This window comes from Gadus chalcogrammus, chromosome 16 (genome assembly GCF_026213295.1).
Source record: "Gadus chalcogrammus isolate NIFS_2021 chromosome 16, NIFS_Gcha_1.0, whole genome shotgun sequence".
In the NCBI taxonomy this organism is placed as follows: Eukaryota; Metazoa; Chordata; class Actinopteri; order Gadiformes; family Gadidae; genus Gadus; species Gadus chalcogrammus.
In genome coordinates, this window is record NC_079427.1 from 22202387 (window position 1) to 22226736 (window position 24350).

The 24350-nt window shown below is 41.3% G+C and overlaps 1 protein-coding gene across 2 annotated transcripts; it reads left to right on the forward strand.

Annotated features, from left to right (window-relative positions):
• Nucleotides 1-3752: 3752 nt before the first annotated feature.
• Nucleotides 3753-7690, forward strand: LOC130405828 (dehydrogenase/reductase SDR family member 13-like). Of its 2 annotated transcripts, XM_056611077.1 has the most exons (5): nucleotides 3753-3986; nucleotides 4098-4216; nucleotides 4935-5058; nucleotides 5531-5860; nucleotides 6572-7683. In XM_056611077.1, exons 1-5 carry the CDS (start codon nucleotides 3860-3862, stop codon nucleotides 6823-6825), a joined length of 954 nt encoding a protein of 317 aa, XP_056467052.1. In that variant the 5' UTR covers nucleotides 3753-3859; the 3' UTR covers nucleotides 6826-7683. The 2 variants fall into 2 exon arrangements, with proteins under 2 accessions (XP_056467052.1, XP_056467053.1); XM_056611078.1 differs by lacking the exon at nucleotides 3753-3986 and having other exon boundaries at nucleotides 4114-4216; nucleotides 4910-5058; nucleotides 6572-7690.
• Nucleotides 7691-24350: the final 16660 nt, after the last annotated feature.

Consider the following 24350-nt stretch of genomic DNA (forward strand, 5'->3'; position numbering starts at 1 on the left):
TACCCTGCACTCCATACTGTAAACCGTGGGCCAAAGGAAGAGAGTGGCTACGTTCCCTAACACCCCTTGGAGAGCCCTCCCTCTCCCATCTAATGGCCTCTCCACGTGTGTCAAGCAGAGAAGCAGTTGGGTCGCGACGAATGAACTGCTTCAATTCCCTGCGAAGGGCACCATCAAGCACATGCTCCACGAACTGGTCGCGAAGAAGGATTTCTGCATTAGGCAGAGCATCAGGTGCTGACTGCTTGACACACTCCATCAGGGCACACAGCTGGCATGGCTCGGCTCAGGGTGGACTGGCACATTCCAGCTCCCGCTGGAAGGCCCCTGTTGCCAGGAACCCCAGCGTGGTCAGCACCTGTGTGGGCACGGACAACCCCTGGCTCCTGGCTGTGTGGCGCTCTAGGGCCGGCCGCAGCTCTGCGCACAGCTCCAGTAATACTGGCCTGGGGAAACGAAATCGGCTCATGAGCCAATCATCATCATTTGCGAGTAAGTCCTCGCGTTCCCTAAATATACGTTCCCTTCGGATTTGACCATTTGCGATGTCCTCTAACAACGCTAACGCAGCCATTTTTAAAACAATTTTCTTCATCCATTGCGCATGCTTTTAAAGCCACCCATATAATTGCAAGGTGTGTTAATCGTTCATTAGTGTGTCTCTGATGTGCAAATCACTCTGATGAGTCATGGTTTTCACCTTTTTTCCCAGTTTCCCAGCGTCACCTCTAAGTGTCACCAAAGGAACAATAGCTGTAGAAACGTGCGTACGACAGCTCTGGAGCTGGCGTGGGGGCCGCACATTTTTACGGTCATTTCACGTTTTGTACATCTGAACGTGAGCGTGGAAAAGGACGTACGCCACGTTTTTGTGCGTACGCAACCTTAGTACATGAGGCCCCTGGGGCCTCATGTACTAAGGTAAAAATGTAAAATAAGGTAAAAACCGTAAAAATGTGCGGTCCCCACGCCAGCTCCAGAGCTGTCGTACGCACGTTTCTACAGCTATTGTTCCTTTGGCGACACTTAGAGGTGACGCTGGGAAACTGGGAAAAAAGGTGAAAACAATGACTCAGAGTGATTTGCACATCAGAGACACACTAATGAACAATTAACACACCTTGCAATTATATGGGTGGCTATATAAGCATGCGCAATGGATGAAGAAAATTGTTTTAAAAATGGCTGCGTTAGCGTTGTTAGAGGACATCGCAAATGGTCAAATCCGAAGGGCGCTGGAAACGCCGGGGCCGACGGAGGAGACGCCGGGGCCGACGGAGCAATCCGTGCCCTCTCCTTGCTTGTCTATTCAAAAATAAAAAAATTAAGTTAATAAACACGAGTCAAAGTCTTTAATATCCTGGCATCTTTACGCACAACTTATGTGTATTGCAAGCAGCCAATTGTATGACCAGTATAATTACAGCATTTATGACTTCAGCATATTTACCCTGGGGATGATCGGCGTCGCGACTTTCCGTCTCGTAAACGGTCGTTGCCATTTGAAACTGTCGATGCCATTTCCGAACATTTCCGATTGCGTCCGCTCTCCGATCTTGAATTCCGAATGCTTCGTGAAACGGTCGATGCCATTTCCGACCATGTCCGATTGCGTCCGCTCTTGGAGTCAGTTAAAAACAGCACAGGGTGGAATGTTTCAGTTGCCGTGAGTAATTATGAAACTATCTATGCCAGTCATACATAATGATTGATTGAATAGAGGAGACCTGGGACAGTTGCAACACTTTTTGCTATAATGGCTCTTTTGCTTAGCAACAATTTGAATTTAAGGGATGATATTTGAATAAAATAAACTTACATCTGTCAGCTATTCATCAATACAATTTAAGGATGATTACCTTAAGTACATTATTCACAGTTGGCCTTTGAATGTAAGATGCCAACAGCAACTGTCCCCGTAAAGACACCCATGATAAAGACTGATATGCTCGGATATAAATAACAATAATCGGGTTAAATAACTTCACATGGTGTGTCTGGTGTGTTTCCAGCATTCGTAGTGTTGATCAGCAGATATATAGTCCGCCAAGACGTTGAGGTTGCTTAGCAACCAGAGACTCTGTCCATGTAAGTGAACGGAGCGTTCCCTCTTCGTCATAACTATCAAACCAAACATCCTTCACATTCACCGAGCGAACATTATGAAAGTAAAATGCACATTTCTCGTTAAAAATGTTTCCATAAAAGCATTTAATGGCGTAACTATGTTACTATTTCCACACAGAATAAAGAAAGATGTCGGCCGTATGCTTCTGTCCAAGCTCACTACTCTCTTCCAGTGACGTCGGGTCAAGCTCAACGCTGATTGGGCAACGCGGCTAATCAATTCAAGATCGGAGAGCGGACGCAATCGGAAATGTTCGGAAATGGCATCGACCGTTTCAAATGGCAACGACCGTTTACGAGACGGAAAGTCGCATCGGCGTCCCCTTCATGGGCTCCCACCACTCCGGTGAGAGCTGTGTCACCGATCAAAGCGGCCACTCTCAAATCGAAGGGGGGAGAGTTCCCCCACTCCCGTCCCCCCACCTGTTGCGGTCACGCTTCGGCGGTGGGCAGAAACCCTCCGCTTCACCTCCACCTTGAGGTCTGACCACTTTTTTTTAATTTCAGAGTGTGTGCGCTGCTGAGACCCCACTGCATTGACGGCCTCGCAAACACACTCCCACTCACTTCTCTTTTGTTTTGCATTTATCCCTGTTGACAGGGTTCCAATAGCATATGATTGCGCATTTCTACCTCGTGGAGCAAAATCTCGAGCTCAGACTCCGTGAAGTTTCGTTTTTTGCCTCTGTTCATGGTGCCAGGTGATCGGATTAAGAGGTGAATCTCAGGTCCAGAGGCCTATTTAAATGAAATTGCATATTTAAATGAGGGCGTGGACAGGGAGGAGTTTGGCACCTCGGCATGTGCGCTCAATTCCACGTTGATCGAGATGTACAAAAGAAACTTGCTTGGATCCATGCGTTCGCACACTTTGATACATCTGAATTTATTTGTGCGTAAGACAGTTTCTGGGTTTTGGCGTACGCCAAGTTTCAGTATGAAATCCACGCAAGTCTTAGTACATGAGGCCCCTGGAGCTGGCGTGGGGACCGCACATTTTTACGGTCATTTCACGTTTTGTACATCTGAACGTGAGCGTGGAAAAGGACGTACGCCACGTTTTTGTGCGTACGCAACCTTAGTACATGAGGCCCCTGGACAGGACAAAAGAAAAATCATGGATAATATAATAATACTACATTTAAAACAGTGTTGTCTATAACTTCGATAAAAATGTTAAGTTATAAACAATTGATTTATTCTTTAAGAGCTAAAAATGTGTTTAATCATTTCCTCTGGGATGAAATACTCATTGGTATTATGAGTTTAACTGAGGTTAAACTGTTACAAAAGGTCTGTGATTTTCTGACAATAAACCAGCAGAATGTTCAAATATATACAATGTGTTGGATTGATAGATCAATAGATAGATATACCCCCCACCAGAATAAATTTAAGATCTCCACCAGGTCACCCTAAAATGCAGCAGAATGCAGGAAATCACATCTACGATCTTCAAAATCCCCCCCCCCCCCCACCTTTATATACTTCATATACCCCTGTGGCTTCCTGGGGGCTGAGCCCCCCCAAAAGTCCGAACCTAGAATCTCCCCTGGATGTGAGCCTAGTGGAGGCTAGGGGCGGAACCAATGTGTGGTTGTAGCTGGCGAAATTCAACCCGGAGTGTAATCGTAGGGAACCAAAACGGTTCATATCCATTTGTTTAAACCTTTGTTGTTATAGAGCCATGGTTTAAGATGATCTATACATGCGATAAAATCTACATGCGATCATGTCGGTTGTGTTAACTGTTCTCGCCGGAGCAATCACCTTATATCTTATTGTTATCTATAATGTTCTTAAAGGAAGGAGATGCACAAGTTCTGTAAACATAAAGGGGAAGACTGCAATAGTGACAGGTGTGACGTTGTCAGATTAATACGTTAACCCAATATCCATTTATTAATTTATTTAACATGCCGTACACGATAGCAGTGTCAATGTGCGTTTGCTCTTGCCTCTTTGTGCAGGAAGTAATACTGGCATTGGAAAAGCCACAGCATTGGATTTAGCCAGAAGAGGTGCAAGAGTCATTTTGGCATGCCGCCACAAGGAGAAAGCTGAGGCTGCTGTTTATGACATCCGAAGAGTAAGGGCAGATTCAGACCAAATCAGACAGTCACAATCCTCTCCAGTATGGTTTATCACTCACTGGCAAGCCTCTATAGCCTTTCTTTGTCGGACACTCCAACAATGAAAGGATCTAGATGCATCATCCTTTCCACTGTCTCAAGAGTTTGAGGTGCCATTGAAGTGAGGTTACCATGCAATTGAGGTGCCTTTTAAGTGTATGATGTATGAAATTATAACTGGACAAACTAAGATGGTCGCCACAAGACCATCTCCGTTAGGATGTGCTTTGACTCCTTGGTTTTTATGGTTCCACTTATTCAGCTGTTCTGACGAGACCATAGTTGGGTTTTTTCATTTTGGAAAAACTAGAGAAAAGAAGAGGATATAAGACTGTGTACCTTATTGCACCTAATTTTAGCTAATAATGCAACACTAAGCATACTAGAAATGTATCTAAGGTTTAAGGAGCTTATTCGAAGATGACATCATTATTTCATTTTAAATAACCCTCAAACTATATATATATTTTTTTTTAAGCATTCCAATTTATCATCCAAAAAAGACTTAAGGTGCAGCACTATTTTTACTTAAGGTATTTTTCATCATAATTGAAATAGCAAAATGCTTTGGTGACTAACACATACTTTGTTTAAATAATTATCGTTAGTAAAAGGCTTTTTCATAGACATTTTTGTGTTTTTATTCTCAGTGTCGTATATCCTTATATCCTAAAGGAGAGCGGGAACAATGAGGTGATGTTCATGCAGTTGGATCTGGGAAGCTTGAAGTCTGTTCGTGCCTTTTCCAAAACCTTCCTGGAGACTGAGCCTAGATTGGACCTTCTGATCAACAATGCAGGTTTGTACAAGACAGAGCGTATGCATACATTTTAATCGCCCTAAATACTTAAGATATTGACCAACTCAACAGCGGAATGTTCTTTAGTATCAGATTTAGTATCAGCCTGCTGATATAGAATCAGCAGGCAGGGTAATGTACATTGTTGTCCCATTGTTGCTAAAGGATGTATTAATATGTGTCTTTCCCTTTTCGGTTCTTTTGGTCCTTTTCGCCATGAACACCAGATTGGCCTATGCAGCCATTGAGTTCAGAATATGGTCGTGACCTTACTTTGTTAAAAGAAAATTAATTTAGCTTAATTGTATTGTTAATCTCTAATTGGATCGATTCTTGGATCACTCTGACCGGTAATGTCCATTTAAGTGTAATAATATTAGAAAAAAGTTGCTAATATCGAAATTTTGGATCATCCAAGATTAAATTATAAAGAGGAATTATTGCTTTACAACATGCAACTTTCACCTTGCAGGTGTGATGGGTTCCGGGTACACAAAGGACGGCTTTGGCGTGGCGTTTGGGGTAAACCACCTTGGGCATTTCCTTCTCACAAACCTTTTACTGGAGCGACTGCAGCAGTGCACCCCGAGCCGTGTGGTTACCGTGTCGGCGCTGCTCCACCGCTTGGGCGCTGTTGATTGTTCCCTGCTGCTGTCAGAGAAGGACCTGGTGTGGAGCCAGTCGGCGTGGCTGTACGCCATCCGGTCGTACTGCAACAGCAAGCTCTGTAATGTGCTCTTCACCAGGGAGCTGGCAAACCGACTGGGGGGGACAGGGGTCACCTGCTACAGCCTTCACCCAGGTCAGTGTCACCAGTGTTAGGGTTAGGGTTAGCTACAGCCTTCACCCAGGTCAGTGTCACCAGTGTTAGGGTTAGGGTTAGCTACAGCCTTCACCCAGGTCAGTGTCACCAGTGTTAGGGTTAGGGTTAGGGTTAGCTACAGCCTTCACCCAGGTCAGTGTCACCAGTGTTAGGGTTAGGGTTAGGGTTAGGGTTAGGGTTAGCTACAGCCTTCACCCAGGTCAGTGTCACCAGTGTTAGGGTTAGGGTTAGGGTTAGCTACAGCCTTCACCCAGGTCAGTGTCACCAGTGTTAGGTTTAGGGTTAGCTACAGCCTTCACCCAGGTCAGTGTCACCAGTGTCACCAGTGTTAGGGTTAGGGTTAGGGTTAGCTACAGCCTTCACCCAGGTCAGTGTCACCAGTGTTAGGGTTAGGGTTAGCTACAGCCTTCACCCAGGTCAGTGTCACCAGTGTTAGGGTTAGGGTTAGGGTTAGCTACAGCCTTCACCCAGGTCAGTGTCACCAGTGTATCATTTAGCAAAAAGAAGATTCAAACAGACCAAAGGAACACCGCTTTTCAAAGGCAGATATATTGTTTTCTTGTTGTGTTTAAAGGTGCGATTTGCTGATAAAAGTGCTGGGAATTTAGTTATAATATTTAATTTAAAGAATTAATTTGTAGGTGCAGTTCAATTAAATATCTTTGTCTTACATATTGTTTTTCTTTCCAGGGGTCGTATATACAGAGTTTCTTCGCAACATGCATGCATGGCAACGGTTCTTTCTCCTGCCTGTGGCTAAGCTCTTCTTCCTGGACACTGAAGCTGGATGCCAGACCACCTTGCACTGCGCTCTGGAGGTTGGAATCGAACCCCTCAGCGGACGCTACTTCTCCTCCTGTAGGCCGCAGCAGGTTGGCTCACAGGGCCGTGACGACAGCCTGGCTAATAAGCTGTGGGAGGTCAGTGAAAGGTTGACTAGCTAGTCGGACAGTTTGGAATTACCGTTTTGCTGTGACAGCCAATCAAACTTGACGGCAAAGTCGCCAAACAGAAAATAAGCCAATTTCTCAGCAACTCTTTCACATATGGTGACCTTTGACCTCTAGGGGGCGCTGTAATTAATGAAGATGTGTTTTAACTCCCCTCTCTTCACATGAGTATATTTCAAACTTCTTTAACCATTCTGATATATTCTTATACAAATGATTGATTGATTGATTGATTGATGATTGAAAACTTAAAGGATGTAAACAATTACTCAAATTGCCCTCTCTGGGTTATAGGCAATCTATGGTTAATGGTGATTGTGTTTGTTAATGACTACTGGCAGTTTTGGGTTAACAGGTTAATTGTAAGGTTTATAGCCACAATAATGGGGCACCTCTTCTATCTTTACTCTATAAGGGAAGAAATAACCAACATACATCAAATTAATGAAAGAAAATTAAGGATAACGCTTGAATGTGTAAAATCTTGTGTAATGTTCAATATCTATCTTAATATAACGGTGTGCTCAATGCCAATCCAATTTGTAATAAAGCTATAAGCTTTACACCTTTTTTTTGTTATTCTGTTATTCATTACAAAATATGAGGCCCCTCATTTATCTTCAAAGGAAGAAAACATGTAAAAGAATATACAGTATAAAACGGTTCCCTATTGGACTATGGCTAAGAATGTTATATTCATCAATTATCACCCATTACACCTGTCGCCCTCGAATAATCATGAATGAAGCAAACAAAGTTCATAAAACAACTGCTTTTCATGATTCTCATTGAATCAACCAAAATGTCTATGTATGCATATATAAAATGCATTTCTCCAGACATTTCTATATACAGAATAAATAGTGATATAATAATGGGTGATTAATGTGACATGATCTTTTTTTGGCCATCATGTTCGGTCAAGTTTTGAATACAACTATGATGAATGAGTGCAACTCTCTTGCACCAAGTATATTATAAGAAGTTCTTATAATATACTTGGTGCAAGAGAGTTGCACAGATTTCACCTTGTGATTATATTCTTACATTCTTGAAGTAGTTATGATCAAATGGATTTAGCCCAAAAAATATACACGGTGGGACACTATATTCTGATATTTAGATGGATATTATTTGGACATCCATGGAGAGGAATGGTTCTTGTCTCATCCAGGAATTTCAAGGACATCTCAGAATGTCTCAAACATGTCTCAACAGGTCACACAGGGAGTTCTTTATTGCGTCTGTCATTTTGAGGTAAATCTTATCTTTTTGGCACTTATGTTCTCTTTTCTGTTGTCTTTCAATGTGAAAAAAAACAAACATGTTACCATGTTGCAATGGGCATGCACATCATTGTTTGGCTGCTGATCATACCGAGGCAAACCATACAGATCCTGGCGATTAAGGAAGAAGGAAACAGCTGGAGGTTAATGAGATGCAGCAACCAAAACAATACAGTCAGATATTGATATTGTATTGTACCTGTAGTGGTTTGAAATATCACAGCCAATCTGCCGTTTTCTGTCGGTCCGCATAATGTTTTACTTGTTTTATTGTTAATTAATATGGATTTCTGGTGGAGTTCATCCTGGTGTGACACTAAATATTTTGGTGTGACAATCAAGATTGTTACCATACGGTCGTTTTTTCTTTTATTTGATCACTCAAAATGATGGAGAAGATATAAATTATTTTGGACTAGTTTGGCATATACAATAAAGTTACAGGCTAGAGATGGAGAAGAGGAGTTGAATTTGCCAACAAAAAATCCACGGAAGGCCAGCTTTTGATCACAACACAAGGGGGCAGTAGTGTACCAGGGTGGCGGCAGTCGAAGTGCCGTTGTTGTTCATCCTCCTAGCTGGCTGTTGTTGCTCGGAGCAAGGTTGTTGAAGACCTTAACCTAGCAGACCTATGGATTGTGTTCATTATGAGCACTGATTATAAACACGGGTGGGCAACGAAAGGCAGGTCAGTTGTGTGTGTTAAGAGTGGTGCTCTTGTAATTACTCACTATAGGACATTCCTCAGTGCAGGTTTCTCCTTTAACCTCCATGTTGGACGTTGGTTGGATGGGGCTGTACATCCTTGATCGATTCCCATCTTAGTCTGCCTACAAGTATCTCTGCTTGTGTCCTCTCTTCATCACCATCTCCTCCCCTTCGATTGCCATTGGCTGATCTTGAACCTTCTAGAAGAAACAGCAACAATCATAACCCTGTGTCCCACAAAAACTTGTATGTTTTGCATGCAGCACCGTTGAAAAGTGTTAAATATAGCCAGGAACGTGGATGGACCAAAGAAACGTAGACTTCTTGTTATTTAAGAAGACTTGATCAACACATATGTGAATTGATAGATTAGAACTATCTCCAGTGAAGGGTTAACCAGAAACAATACCACGCTATCCTCAAGCCAAAGGTCATGACCCCTCCTAGATGGAGAGTCCATGCTTAATTCCGCAGATGGGGATTCCATAGGTATTCTGTCACTCTAGCTTTACGTGGTGCTTGGGGAAGCACAACATCAATGACTGTGCGTTGAGTTTGCTTACTTATAGTCTGCAGTACTTAGTGACTGGATTAGTGCATCAATTAGTCAGCTGCTGGATGCATAGTGTTGCACACTGATTGAGTCAGATGCTTCGAGGGCTCAGTTTGTTTGAAACGGCTGTGCCATTTTCTCTGTCTCAAGATTTTTTAAATAGTGTCAGTATATTTGTCTTGGGATTTGATGCTATTGCACCTTAATCACACACTCATGAGAAACCGGATGTCATCACAATGTTGAAATTGGAACTACAATGGCAACTGCATCAGCCTTGCAAAGAATGAGAGTGACGTGAAACCTAGGTTGATGGCTATTTATACACTCCACAGGTTGTATGGGTCGTTGATTTCCTCCAATATCTTTAAGTCATCCCAAGATATCATGGTGCTTAGTAAAAAGCAATAGAGTCTCATGGGGGCCAAAGGCCACTGATGGCATGAGGGGTAATAGAATAAATGAGAGACAATTACATCTCCTCCGGGGTACAGCCGCAGAGGGCCCCATGAAACGTAACGTTTAGGTGGAGACGAGTCTCCAAGAGAACAAAAACACACAGCACTCCGACATGCACACACGCTCTCCTCCACTTCCACACACTCCTTCCACTCCGGCCCTTATCAGTAACGACGGAGGTGTCGATAAATAGAAGCGTCCTCCTGGGTCTTGTTATTTCCTCAGCTGCAATTAACGTCCCCATCTGCTCACTTTTGATTAACGATGTTTACCAATATGCTGTGACATGCAAGGGACCGCCCAAATCTGTTGTTAGCACCTTTCCCTTTTGATTCTGCGCTGCTGCCTGCTCATAGCTCAAGCTACACACAGGAAACATCTCCACACACATATCTATTATTGGGCTACAGCCTTTTTAATGGGATTGCGTTTGAGTTGATTCGATTATTTAGCACTTTTAAATGGAGGTAAGTAGGTTAGACATCCCTTATACTAGGAAAGTCCAAGTTAAAATAATGATATGGGTGAGAATAAAAATATGTTTTATTTTTTTTTACATTGAGCATATAACCTTGGATCTTATAGGTATAATTTAATTAATTTAATGTAGCATCCTGATTGTATGTAGGTTGTGCATTAGTGTCAAGTCAGTACCTTAGCACAACGACATACAATGAAGTGATGAAAAAAGTACTCATGGTGAAAAGTAGAAAATTTGGAATAACGTCACTTAAGCGACAGCCTATCCCAGGCTTGTCTGACGATCGAAACAGAAATACTTAGGATTTTTTATCCTTCAAAAGCTACCAGAATAAAAGGATGGAAGTGTCCACACACTTATATTCTTAAGCTGAAAAGGAGTCTCTTGCTGTGTGTGTGTGTGTGTGTGTGTGTGTGTGTGTGTGTGTGTGTGTGTGTGTGTGTGTGTGTGTGTGTGTGTGTGTGTGTGTGTGTGTGTGTGTGTGTGTGTGTGTGTGTGTGTGTGTGTGTGTGTGTATGGATGTGTTATGGACGGAAGTGTGTTTAAGCTTGAGCAAACAAAAAACGTCCACTTCCAATCAGAACTTGAATAAAATGTCTTTATTTTTTTTTACACAACAGTGATGTCGACACCAACTCAAGGTTGGCGATTTTGAGTTATTTTTCTGTGAATTGATTGGGAAATTCCATACTTGCGCCCGTATTGATTTGTTGACCATTGTGCTGGGAAGGGAAAAGCCAAACATCCCCTGGCTGTGCACATACAGCTGTATGAAAAGAGTGTTATATTCTTGCTTGGAGTGCGGTCAGAAATTCCTGTAATCCCGTTGGCTTTCGCGAGGCCAGATTGTTTACCGTTCATCTTCAGTTTTCTTTCACTAATGACATTTGAAATGAGGCCACCTTAAAATTATTAAACTAAATAAGTGTTGTAAACTTTCTCAGTTCAAGGAGTGTTGAAACCTCACCTGCAGACTGAAAACCCTAACTCACACAGACACACACACACGCACGCACGCAAGCACGCGCGTGCGCACACACTTATGCACTCACGAGCGCACACACTTATGCCCTCACACAAGAAGCTGATGGTTATATCAGTCCGCATACATAAAGATTAACACATGAACCGCTAGCTTGGTTGCAATCACGAGCTAATGTCGAACCCAAGCCAAAGTCGACAAATGTTATTGAAAAAAAAAGTTACCAATCTTCAAAACCATAACTATTTTCCTTATTTTGTAATCGTTAACGGTGATAACCTTCCATTCCATGCTTATTGTTTGCAACTGCACCACTTGTTGTAAGACCAATTTCTTTTTTTTGTCTAGCTGATTAAATAAGTCTGCACGGTCTGCAGGCTCTTACGCCCATTTAATTTAGGGCAAGCATTTAAGGGGCTGCGATATGAGATCTGAAGGAGCAGGTAAAGAGTAAATTGGGTTGGAGAGCTGCACCTGCGATGAGGGGCTGTACAATGCAGGGAGCGTGGGCCCTGCGGGGGCCTGGAGGGCTCCTTCAGAGGGGGCTCATGCTGGGGCGTCCCTTGGAGAGGGTGAACAAGCTCTGATTCTGGCCTGAGCACATCTTCACCAGGGAGCCACCTGGTGCACTGTATACCTTTTGTTGTCCTTTGTTTTATCATTTGTTATTTGATAATAATAATATCTGAGCAGGTTTATGCGGCACTATTTCGGAAAATTGGTTGGATATTTTAGGGGCAATAAATTTGCCGAAGTATACACCAAAAATAATTTGAGTTCACCCATCATAACTAACATGGGTTGGTAGAAAGCTTCTTGCAACCGGAACCATAAACAGTGTTTGAGTGTGTCAGTGTAAAAAAAATATTTACAATGCGATGTTCTGTATTTCTCTGAAGTAATTCAGCAAAATGTTTTGTGCAAGTCTATGACTCAACATACTATGTTAACAAGTCAGCAGGAGGGAGAGTGTATGGTGTGCATGTTTCAGTACACAGATTTAGAACCAGTATATAGTATAAGAATGACTGCACTCATATTCAATACTGTACAATTGTCTGTCAGGAAATCGTTCGACAAGTGTGTGTGTGTGTGTGTGTGTGTGTGTGAACCTCCCCCATTGATGGGGAAACGGTCAGCAGACGAAGTAGCAACATCAATATTAGTCACTTGTTATTGATCAGTAAACCATTGATTGGGGCGGGGGAGGGGGGGCACTGTGTGAATGTGTGCGTATGTCGTATAGTTGGTTAGGAGGACAGGGGGGCAGATAGGAAACAATGCCCTTAGATCGACTGTCCCAAGCAATGTTTTAGGTCAGAGGCAAACCGATTGACTATTGAGGTCTCCCCTACACTCAGTAGGGGTGCAATGTGTGTCAGAACATGGGCAGCAGCCGCATGGGGGGTTATTAGGTCATTCTGGTTGTGGAGGGATTGTGTGTTTTAAATGCAGGTGTTTTGATTTCAAAATAGACTTGGCATATATTGCTGATATACATGAGCACATATTGAGCTATATGCGTTCAAAGTAAATAAACTGTGGGATTTTTAAACACCTGGTTCTTCTGCCATATGACTCTTTGCACCAACAAATGCAGTTTATGCTTAGGGACCAATTCAAGAACTTTGACCATTGATCGTGTCAGGTTATGAACAAAAACCTGATATCTCACTTGTAAACTCAAGTGGTAGGGTATACATTTAGGTAGATTTTGTTGGTCAAAGCAAGTTGTTGTAGTATTACCAAACTGCCTTTTTCCTACTCCAAATATTGATATTGATATGGCTTGTCATGACTATGCAGCAAAGCCATGTCTCCTTGCACACCAGCACTTTCACTTCCTTCATAACTTAAGGGCTGTAAACAATTTTGGCACATTAGAACAATGTGTTGGACAGCCTTTATTTTTTAATGTATGTAATGTAATGTATTTTTCTGGTGTGTTTGACTTAAAACAGCTCTACTTTTTTAACGTGGTGACTTATTTTGATCATTTGTAGAAAGTTTCACAATTTATGTTAATCCGATGAAGACAACTAGACATCTTACAGAGCACATCTTACTTCTATACTTTGACATATTTTCAAGAACAACAGGTAATTAGCAGCAGGAGACATTTCAAATTAATTGAAAGTGGATCCTCCAGGATTGATTGGATCATTCACACTATATGTCATACAGTACATTTCTTCAAAGGCATCTCCTTTACCCTCTTTCCAATTCTAACTTCCGTCTCTTGTCATTCTTTACTAATCACCTGATATACACGAATACTGGTATGTGGACGGGTGGGGTTGGTTACAGTCTTTAGTTTATCGGAGTTCAATTGAAACCCTTTCACTTTTTACTATGATAGGAAAGAAATGATGTACAGATTATGAAGGCGATATACACAACATGGTCAACACACACACACACACACACACACTAACCCACACAGGCATACACACACACACACACAGGCCGATACAGACACACAGCCCCACCCCAATTATAGCTGCTGGGAAAAGGGTCCTGTTCCCCAGCCAAATGCCAGTGCCACAGAGAGAGACAGAGGATAGTATAGTGTTGGCTTTCGAATTAAAGTTATGGCTTCAGGCGCTGTGTTCACTTATTATGGAAAACAAGAGGAACAGGACCCCCCCCCCCCCCCCCCCCCCCACACACACACACACACACACACACACACACACACACACACACACACACACACACACAAGCCCAATCCCTCACGCACAACCCCTTGTCTTTTGATAAGGCTTGTACCCTTGTCAACATGCACACATTTTAATTAGTGTTGATTGTTGTTAGGATGTTCAATAGTTATTAATTAGGGTAGGGAGGGGCCTGGGTCTTGATTGCTTGCCTGGAGCTGTGACGCATCGTGCTGTCTCACACTCTACAATAACAGACAGTGTGGAACCAAAACGGGGAGACAGAGAGAGGGAGCAAAATGACGGCAGGTGGTTGTAACCCTTTTGCATAACAGTGTTTTGAATAATAAAGAAAATAATTACGCTTACAAAAATAAACCTTGACTTATCAGTGAGTATTGAAAGTGCTTGAGTGAATTGCGGCATGTTAACAATTTACTGACCGTGTATACTGTAATATAGTCCTCTACATGTGGTGAAATTATTTGTAATCAGGTAAACATGTCAAGTGTTTATAGTAATTGGTACATTACAGTTGGATATTACAGAGGATGTTTAAATGACTGCTCAGCCAATTAGAAAATATTTTTTTCTATATTAAATATAATTTACCCAGTCCTATATATATCTAAGCATGGTAAAGCATTTTAAAAAGTATGAATACAATACGAATAAATAAAGGAAAACACATTGGTACAGGAACTTAACCATATGTAATTTGGCCAGCCTTGGGAATTATTGAGTTCTCCTTTGGTTAAATCATACTACAAATTATTTCTATATCTTAGTTGTTAATTGTTATTATCTTTTAACTGGATGAAAATCTATTTTCAATTGACACATTATAATTTGCCTTGCATTCTCAAAGTATAAGGATGCAAAGAGATCTAAAATGTACCTATGTTTGGTAAGCTACTGATAATAATGGGTTTTAGTCCAAAGCCTAGAGTATAGCCTTCACACAACGTAGTGCCAGCCTATTTGTATTTATTTAGGCTAGTCATAGGGGTGCTTATGTTTCATATCTTCTTCATTTCGTAAACAATTTACGGAGTAGCCTATTCTAGTCTATCTCGAAACATAAAATTAACAACAATCAAAGAGTACAGTGGGATAGAAATAAAAGTCATAAAGTAGCACGAGCCGAGATTTGCCGGAAACCAAGCACGACGCCATTGTTATCGTAGTCCATCGCTCCAATCTCATCATATCTGCACTCGTGCTGACCTATTCCCCGTGCTCTCCGCTGACACTCCATCAAGACGCCCTCTGACAGAACGCGAGCCACGGGGACGTCCTCGCCCTCCCTCCGCTGCCCTGTCCGTCCTCTTGATGTGTCTTTGTTTGGTGTCTAATGACAGCTGTGATGGAACCGTCATGCGCAGTGATCACCACGGGCCTGCAGCCAAAGCTTCAGCGGTCCTACTGCTGTAATCATGTGCTGCTGCTGCCTAGATCTGCGCCTCCGAGCCCCCAGAGTAGAGCTCCACAGGTCAAACCAGCCCAGTTTTGCTTCATACTCCTCGAAATATATGGTGATTCTGCGTCAGTCTTAATTTTATACGACGGGATCGTCATTTATAGCCTTTTGTGCTTGCCGTATGTTGGCGTGCATACCGCCGTAAGAGATAGCTACAGATGGGAGGGAGCCAGCGGCTAAAAATATCCTTTTCTCCCTGGCCCCAGGAATTGTCTTGGAGGGTTCATTGGAAACATGTGCAACTGTGTGCGTTTCCCGCTGTTCGCCTCAACGCATACTTTGGTTCAGAGACGGTGCCCTGCCTATTAAAATGTAAATTCCCTCTCGGTGCAGCAGCGGTAGCCTACCGTATGTTGAAAACACGGTGTGCCATATAGTTGAGAAAAGAGGGGGAGGAAATCTGGAAGTGGTGGTGTGCATATAGATGTAGGATGTACTATTTTCCTTTTCTTTTGCATTTTCTTTTATTTCTTTTACTTTTTTTCCATTTCTGAAACCAAAATGAACGTATAGGCTAAAATGTTAATTAAACCGTGAAACAAGCCTACTAGGATCGGCTATCAGGAGACAATAATAGAATGCTTGTCAGACAAATATATTATTATGATTTATGAATAATGTGTTCTTGTCCACATCGTGCCCTTATTTATGCCGTTAGTAGGCTAATCCAACCCCAAAGGGATACAAATTAGAAATGTGTACGTAAATGACTGGTGTTCAAGTTTAAACCATCTAACTCATAGTCCGTTTATTTGGGTTTGAGCGGCGTCAACTTAATAACACTGTGGACCACTAGATGGCGCTGTGTTCTCACATGAACAATATACTGTGGTAGGGACTACACACGCTTCCATTTCTTGTCCCAGGTAAGTACTAAAAAGAACAGTAGTCAAGTAATGTGATCAGTGTGTGTTGATTGTGTGACACAGTTCCACTTAATGAATGAGTGAATGTAAGCATTGCATTTTACTAGACACCATGGACAAAATAATATTTAGGCTGATCAATCGGTATGTTCATTTGTAATGACATCATAATAAATTGATTAATCAAACAACATTGATTGAGATACAATCATTTGTAGATCATCTGATTTTACTTTTACCCTGTTTGCTATCATTGCAAATAGTTGCAAATGTTTTCCTCATTTTTTTAAAACAAAAGAAGAAAGGATAATAATGGATACTAATTAATAATGACTCCCTTTCTGCCCCACTGCCTTGCTGGTTGACTGGATGTAGATACTGCATGTAGCAGCAGCCATTTGGCCATATTTGTGGCAGGACATTGCTGCACAGCAAGCTGACTATAGTGGCCTGGCTTATCTGCATTGTAACTGCAGTTGACTGGATGTATTGAAGCTATACTTCAATGGCCCACCAGAGAATGATGACACAGAGTCTTTTGTCAGGGACTTTTTTCTTCTTTTTTTTTTAAATATTATTTACTGAAAGCGCTGGACTGTGGTGGCATTAACTTGGTATGCTCTAACGCTTTTCATTGTAATAAAACAGGCAGCATTGATTTGGCAGTTACTAATTTATTCATTGCTAAATGGCAGCGTGATGTCCATGGCTATAATGTCCTTTGTCTCTCTTTGGAGGACATCAATAAAGGTTTTCTTTTTTCTTAAATTCCTTTTTCATGATATGTATTTGCAGAAGCTGGGTATTGTCAAAAGCACTGTTTTAATTATTCTTACTAGTTATTCCTTTACTAGTTGACATCATATACAAGTACAATAGAGATTGCATTTCTGTAGTAGCCCTGACAGACTTGCTTCAATATGTCACTAAAGTCCTACCATTACAAGTTTTAAGGCGCTGTAATAGAGTGAGATCTGTGGAGGCAATTGCTTTTTCAATACTGATTAGCTTACACTCTACTGGGGGTTCACACACTGATTCGAAGAAAAAAATCTGTTTTAGTGATACACAGACAAAGCAGGTTTATTATTGTTGGAGAAGCAACTTGGTACATGCTTTATCTGTATAAAGCATAGTTGGCCCTAATATAGGCCATGGTTCATATACACCAAACCTTTGTCATGGATATAACACAATATCATTTACAGATTGTATAGGTATGTAAGCTCAAAATGGATATGCTTGAAATCTCTCAATTTCATTTAAAGTGTTTAACCACCTTACATCTGCAAGCTCAAACATTATTGATGTTATAGATGAACAATAACAGTAAAGATGAACAATAATCAGAAATCAATGACAATAACAACACAATGTCACTTGTGTTCTTTAACACGTGTCTGAGGAGTGCTGCAATTAGATACAATGTGGCCAAACCCCTTTACTGCTTTCCGAATCACACTATGCTACCCCCCTATTTTAGCTCTCTCAAAATTGTCATTCTTTGTAAAGTGATATTGTATAGAGAGTATTAAACATTGGTTAGATCCAGTGATCCGTAATATAATGAACCAGCAACCCTGCACTTGTAGAACTGTGTTGGACCCAGAAAAGACACCTGCTATTTAAGCCCAAAAAATACTAAAGGTGATTTACTTTTTGACTACAGTCAAATAGCATTGTGCAAGCAACGGTGGTGGTTACCAAACACTGTCCTTACATCATATAGAAAATCCACAAGGACACTTACAGTTTTCTCGATTCTTTACACACAAAAAATGGAACTATGCACACAATTCTGAAAACTTGAAGCTCATGTATCAACTACAAGACTCCAGACTGCTAAACTTTAAGCACAATTCCACTGTATTCACATTTTTTCTAAACTCTAAGCACCAATCTCATCATTTAGCACACTTGGTTAGCCTGGATCACACTGGCCTTCAAAACGCAACATTACCAATTAGTCTAACTCACTTCTCACCTGTTCAAACTCAACTGGCAAAACACTTCAATCATGTGTCAGAGCATAAAAAGAGGACTCGGTGAGCTCTACTGTGTTGTAGACATGGTCCTTTGGCCTGATCGGAGGTTGGATGCATACTGATTTACATGTAGATCTGTTTCACCTCATTTATATTCTTATTTTTTATTTTTTGTTGGCCTACGAAAAGCTTTTTATGCAGTCAGTTCAGCTCAACATTTTACTGTATTACAGTGAAAAAAAAATTATTTGCTTTGTTACCATTTTGTACTTGTACTTGCACTGATTTCATCATTACATCCCCCGAAAGACAGTCTAAACATGTTCTTACTTCAGTGTTTTTCATTTGACTTATCAGTGCAATTACTGTACTGTAATTGATCAAAATAGGTTACATTGGTGTTTTGTCAGAACAATGTTGCAGCATCAAAGTTAGGTGTACAGTATGACTCTGGGAAGCTGGGATTGTGAGTTTAGCCCATTGGAGCTCATTGGATAGACAAATATGCATTGTATCCTATTCTGATACGATTGTGTCAATGCAATATTTATATGATATATTCACAGTATTGTATTACAATATGGCAACAGTCTTTATACTATGTACCACCTAATTGCAACTTTAAAAAAGGAAGCATTTTCTAAACAATTTTATACATTGGAATATGTAACATGGCCTCATATAGTCAAAATAGTATTTTGATGGAAGTGTTTTGAATTGATCACACCAGTGTTTATTTGATGCTCTCTAAGAGATATTCTTTTGATAGCTGTGTTTACTGTTTGGTGAAATAAATCAGTTTTGAGATTAATTTGTGTAGTTTTGATAAAATGATTAACTCTTCTCAGGTTTGTGTTTAGTTTTGAGAAAATTAGCTATAGTTTCAGAAAATGTTTTCAAACAATTGAGAAAAACTGTAAGATAGCAAAAATGTTGTGGTTTGAAGTCATAGTAATTAAGTATGATATGTAACAGAAATGACACATTACCTTTTACATTTTCAATTTTTTGTTGTCTGCAATGTAAGAATATTTCCAAATAGTTCATATACAATATTATGACACATATAAAAGAAGACTTTTATAAGACTTTTAAAAGAAGACTTTTACATTTATTCCTATACATATTTTCGAATCCTATAAATTCCATATACTATGGTTGATACAACAATTGAGATTCAATCAGAAAGGAGAGATAGTCGTAAACCTTTTGGGTCGTTCAAAATTCAGAATTCAAATTACTAATGATCATAATAAACAAATACAAAAGGCGGGCAAATTAGAAAATAAATCCACAATGCTCCTTAATTCAATCTTGTGTCTGCATTCATTTATTGGCTCTGAAAAAAGCAATTAATTGACATACAAAATAAGTGAGTCATGGTCTTCCAATTACTATCCTGTATGTCATCATGTTTATCTTTATTAGCATGTGTGTGGTGAAAAGTAAACTGAACAACCCTCCTCCAAAGCAAAGAGGGATTTATAATTGTGTTGTGGTTCTATTAGCAAACCCAGGTTCTTATTTTTATATGATCTGGCTATATTGGCATTTTAGGTTCACACTGAACTGACTTCTTCCACACTTAAGACAATGCACAAAAACTGAAACAAGGACATCACATTTAATTTATTTGAATGACTTGCCAAGGCCAGGCACACTGTGTTTTGTTATGTTACAAATAACAAGGTATTTTCACCTGAATATATATGAAAGCATTTGCTCATTTAGCACGCTTTTCTCCACGTCACGTAACGTACAAAGTGAGGCTGAGAACAATCAAAGCTTATGGTCAAAATTTGAGATATTTGTGAATTGGCCAATAAAAAATGACAAGGATTAACTGGCTTACACCCCCTTTTCTCTCTGTTACTGCTGATGCATGTGTGTTAGCCTGTCATTAGCCCCCCCACCCCTAGCCCCCCCCCCCCCTTTCTTCTCTACTTCTTCTCCTGTGGCTTCATCCCTCAAGCTCCCCTCCATCTCTTCTACGTCCTCTTTCAGTTTTCAAAACGATGCAAGCGACCACATGCGTGGCGCAGTTAAACACCAAGTGATTTATTGCAATTTAATTTGGATGAGACCCCTCTGTTGTTCTGTGTCTCACGGTGCAGTGGTCTGCCACGCTGACAGTCATTTCCTCGCCAGTCGGGAAGGATTCTGAATCATGAGCTAATGGTTCTTCGTGTTTTCATTCGCATGTTTAGCCTGAGCAAAACTCAGGATGAGGGCGCAAAAATCTGTCTCTCTCTTTCTCTCTCTCTCTCTCTCTCTCTCTCTCTCTCTCTCTCTCTCTCTCTCTCTCTCTCTCTCTCTCTCGCTCTCGCTCTCTCTGGCTGAGTGTGGTTTGCATCTCTAAGAGGAAAAATACTGTGTGTTTGAAAGGTTAGGCGTGGTAAAAAAACAAAAACAGGTGAGAAGTAGGAAACAAACAGCCATGCCTATTTACCCTGCCAATTTCACTTGATGGCACGCATTGTGTTGAAATGAACTGGACTGCTCTGTCTAGTGCAGCCAAGAGGGGGAGGAGAGGGGCTGCAGGTACGGAATAGATTGTAGCCGGCAATTACGATGACCTCGCTTCCGGATGCGAGTGGATAATTATGCTGAACATTGTTTGATTGGGTTCGGACACATTTGGCCAATCACTCCATGGCTGGTCCATGTATCTTATCTGTGCTCCCTTGAACTCCAAATGACCTACATACTTCTATGGTTGTGTTAATTTCATTCTTAACCCAAATTGGGTGCCATGTCCTTCTCTGTAGAATATGTCAGCAGTTATAGTAGACCTGCGGAATTGTCAACAATAGCTACGTTTGAAGGTCCTTCTATATTATCAGAGATGTCTGACTTGAATTTCTTACTTGACAAGACTTGACTTGGGAAGTTTCTAGGTATCTTAATTAAAAAGGTTTCTTAATTGAAACTAGGTGATGCATTGTGGCTTCTAAGTCTTTCCATATTTATAATCCCAAAGATATTTTCTTCACCAAACCGCACCTTTAGTTTCAAATTGTTTTCCCTGTAATCTAATGCATCATTAGATTTTTTTTTTCAACCTTCATGACCCTTCAACCCCCTGGGAAGCAGTGTTCCGTGCTTACCTCCGGTTAGTTCCAGGTAGGTTCTCCTACCCAAATGGTATAGGTTGAGCTAGTGACCCATACACAGGTACATCAGGGATAACCCCTACAGCATGGCCAGATTCACCACAACTCAGGGCCGCTGTGACCTGTTGTCCTGCTCCCAGTTCAACACATAGTTGGTCATCATGACTGGGCCCTTCTTTTTAAACCCAGTCGGACAGAATACCCGTCGACACAAGAGTGGACAGCATAATTCAAAAGCTATAGTTAACCTACCAAGAGAAGAAGCCACAGGCTTCATTTTGCTAGGTGGGACAGCAAGATATAGGGATCCAGTTGAAGTGAGGAGTTGGAAAACCCTTTTGGGGCGGTGGAAGCGATGCATAGCCTCATTAGGGACTAGTGTCACATGCCATCGGAACACTTTGCCCAATCCCAGGAAGCTCAAAATAGAGGTTTCAATTTGAATTGTCAAATCTTTCTAACTGCGGGATAAGGTATTGTTAGTGATTGCCGCCATAACACACAGTTCTATCGTCATTGTTCCGAAATCCTAAGCAAAGAAAAAGGTTATGTAATGACTTTTCCAAATCAAAGGACACATCCAGATTTGATTCATATCTTGATCCCTGGTAAAGGTTCCCTATATAAGAACAATGAACAGACTAGCTAATAATTCATATTCATAGGCAGGAGGAAAGACGTGTCCGTTTATTTGTGTGTTTTTATTATTTTAACTGGAAATGTTTTAATCAAGTCTGGGAAAAAATGTGCTACGGCAATGTTCAGTTAAACAAAGTCTTCCTTGACGATGAACCAATGAACATCTCCAAGAGAGGACCCTCCTCCTGAGGGTTACTCCAGCAGCTTGATATATCTAGCCTTCTCTCAACATCATGCACATTTCCATTATTGGTTCAGTTGTGATATCATTTGTGAGAAATACACTTGTGAGAAATGGGGAACGTGTTTTTTTTATATACTCCTCACTCCCACACATTTGATTCAGCTAGCTGTCTTAATAGTTTTGTCCGTTTCCTTTGTGTTTACCACATAAACAAAGCTGTGTGGCTGGAAGCATGCAGCTGGCTGATGGACTGTGTCCAACATCAGAGAATCCATATCACCAGTGCTGGCGGAGCGCTCTCTCCACAGAAATGAAAACGCTGTCATCAGCATTAAGGAAAAGGGAAGGCCATTATGGCTTCTCCTTTCTGGTGTGTGTATGTGTGTGTTTGTTCGATGAGAGAGAGAGAGAGAAAGAGAGAAGGGCTAGATTGTTTTAGCTTATTGGACTTTGTGGTTGTTTGTGTGTGTGTGTGTGTGTGTGTGTGTGTGTGTGTGTGTGTGTGTGTGTGTGTGTGTGTGTGTGTGTGTGTGTGTGTGTGTGTGTGTGTGTGTGTGTGTGTGGTCTGTGTGGGGATGTCTGTGTGGGGATGTCTGTGTGTGCATTCATGCTGATGGTGGACATGATAGCTTGGTTGCCTGGCTTTGACTCTTGCCCGCAACATTTCAGCCCACTGGAGACATGACAGTCTCAATGAATTACTGCAACTTTCAGTAAGTCAGCACGTGTGTGCAGGTTTTCCAGCTTTCTTCAGAGTTTAATATTATAAACATACTAACCCCAACTAACCCTTATAATGACCATACAAATGTATTTAATGTAATTAAAATTTTAACATAAAAATGTATGTTATTCATACAGATAAACTAAATCAAATTTTTGCTTCCAAGCGCCTTTTTCTTCCACGTTGTTTCAGTCTGCAGTGAATGAGATTCACTCGCCCTCTTCATTTGATAGTAAACATTTTAACCAGAAGTATTATTGCAATTGTACTCCTTAGCCTACATTTTTATTTTGTGTAATATATTATAGATATGATATTTGGCTTTTGTTATTTAATAATGGCCCCCCCCATATTTTAGTCAAGATGTTCACGCTTTCGTTTCCTGTAGTGACTGGGAGCTAATTGTAAAAACCTCTCAACCACTTTGTTCAATGCTTACCTAATAGTTATCATATTCTAGTTCCTTGCAGTTTATTGCAGACCTCTATGTATACCAGCAAACCGCAGTCACTTCCCATGAGATGATACAACTTGTTATGTTCAAAAGGCTTGGCTAAAACTTGGGAGGTGGGAGTACCCAAACAGCCATAATTCCCTTATCACTTTGTACATGTATGCTATTATGTCTTAAAAAAAATGCATTAAAGTTGCACTTGCGATCTTGGCCCGCCCCCCCGCTCTGGCAGAAAGCTCTGCTTCAATGGAAGGCCCTTCCCGACCGTTTATAAAAGCATCCGAACCCCCCCTCCATTTTGTGAGTGCCACCTCTGAGGAAGCTGTGTGAGCCACTGATCCTGGTGGTGCACATGCACCAGCCTCCACAATTAATCCCCAGCAATTTTTCTGCACCACTTGTGCTCCTGATAAAGAAAGCCGGGCATTCAAATGGACTAGGGTCCCTGGTGGCATTAAGTTCTTACCGTATTGGGCGGCAGTCAGGCCTGCCGTGAGGAGAGGGGACGGGGGCTGTCCCCACTGTGCTTGGCTTGGTGTGGAAAACTTCTTCCCTGTACTTTCCCCTCCACCCCTTCTCGCTCTCTTTGTCTATCTTGACCATCCTCCTTCTCTAAAAAACACAGAGCCCTGTCAGTATTTACATGCTGATATCTGCATAGAATTTAAGAACGTGTCATCCGAGCTTTTTTCAGAGTCATGCACTTTTATAATTCTAAAAAACTAATTGTAAGTTCTTTCAAGTGGGCATAATCTTCCCCAGCGCCCTAAAGCTTTTTTTGTAACGTAGGTCCTTTTTTTTCACTTAATAGCTGAGTTCCTAGATTGAAGGCTACTCTATATGTTCAGGTTATGCATGGGTTTTGGTGGGACCGTGGGTGTGGGTTCTCATGGGATAAGAAATGTAATTGCTCCACATCCTAACAACATGCCCCCAGCTCCCCCCCAT

What these genes read in the sequence shown, in the direction of transcription:
- LOC130405828 (XM_056611077.1), top strand. Translation starts at nt 3,860, where the DNA reads ATGTCGGTTGTGTTAACTGTTCTCGCCGGAGCAATCACCTTATATCTT. An exon ending in GAAGACTGCAATAGTGACAG is followed by an intron (nt 3,987 to 4,097) that starts GTGTGACGTTGT and finishes CTCTTTGTGCAG; the next exon opens with GAAGTAATACTGGCATTGGA. An exon ending in CCTTCTGATCAACAATGCAG is followed by an intron (nt 5,059 to 5,530) that starts GTTTGTACAAGA and finishes TTCACCTTGCAG; the next exon opens with GTGTGATGGGTTCCGGGTAC.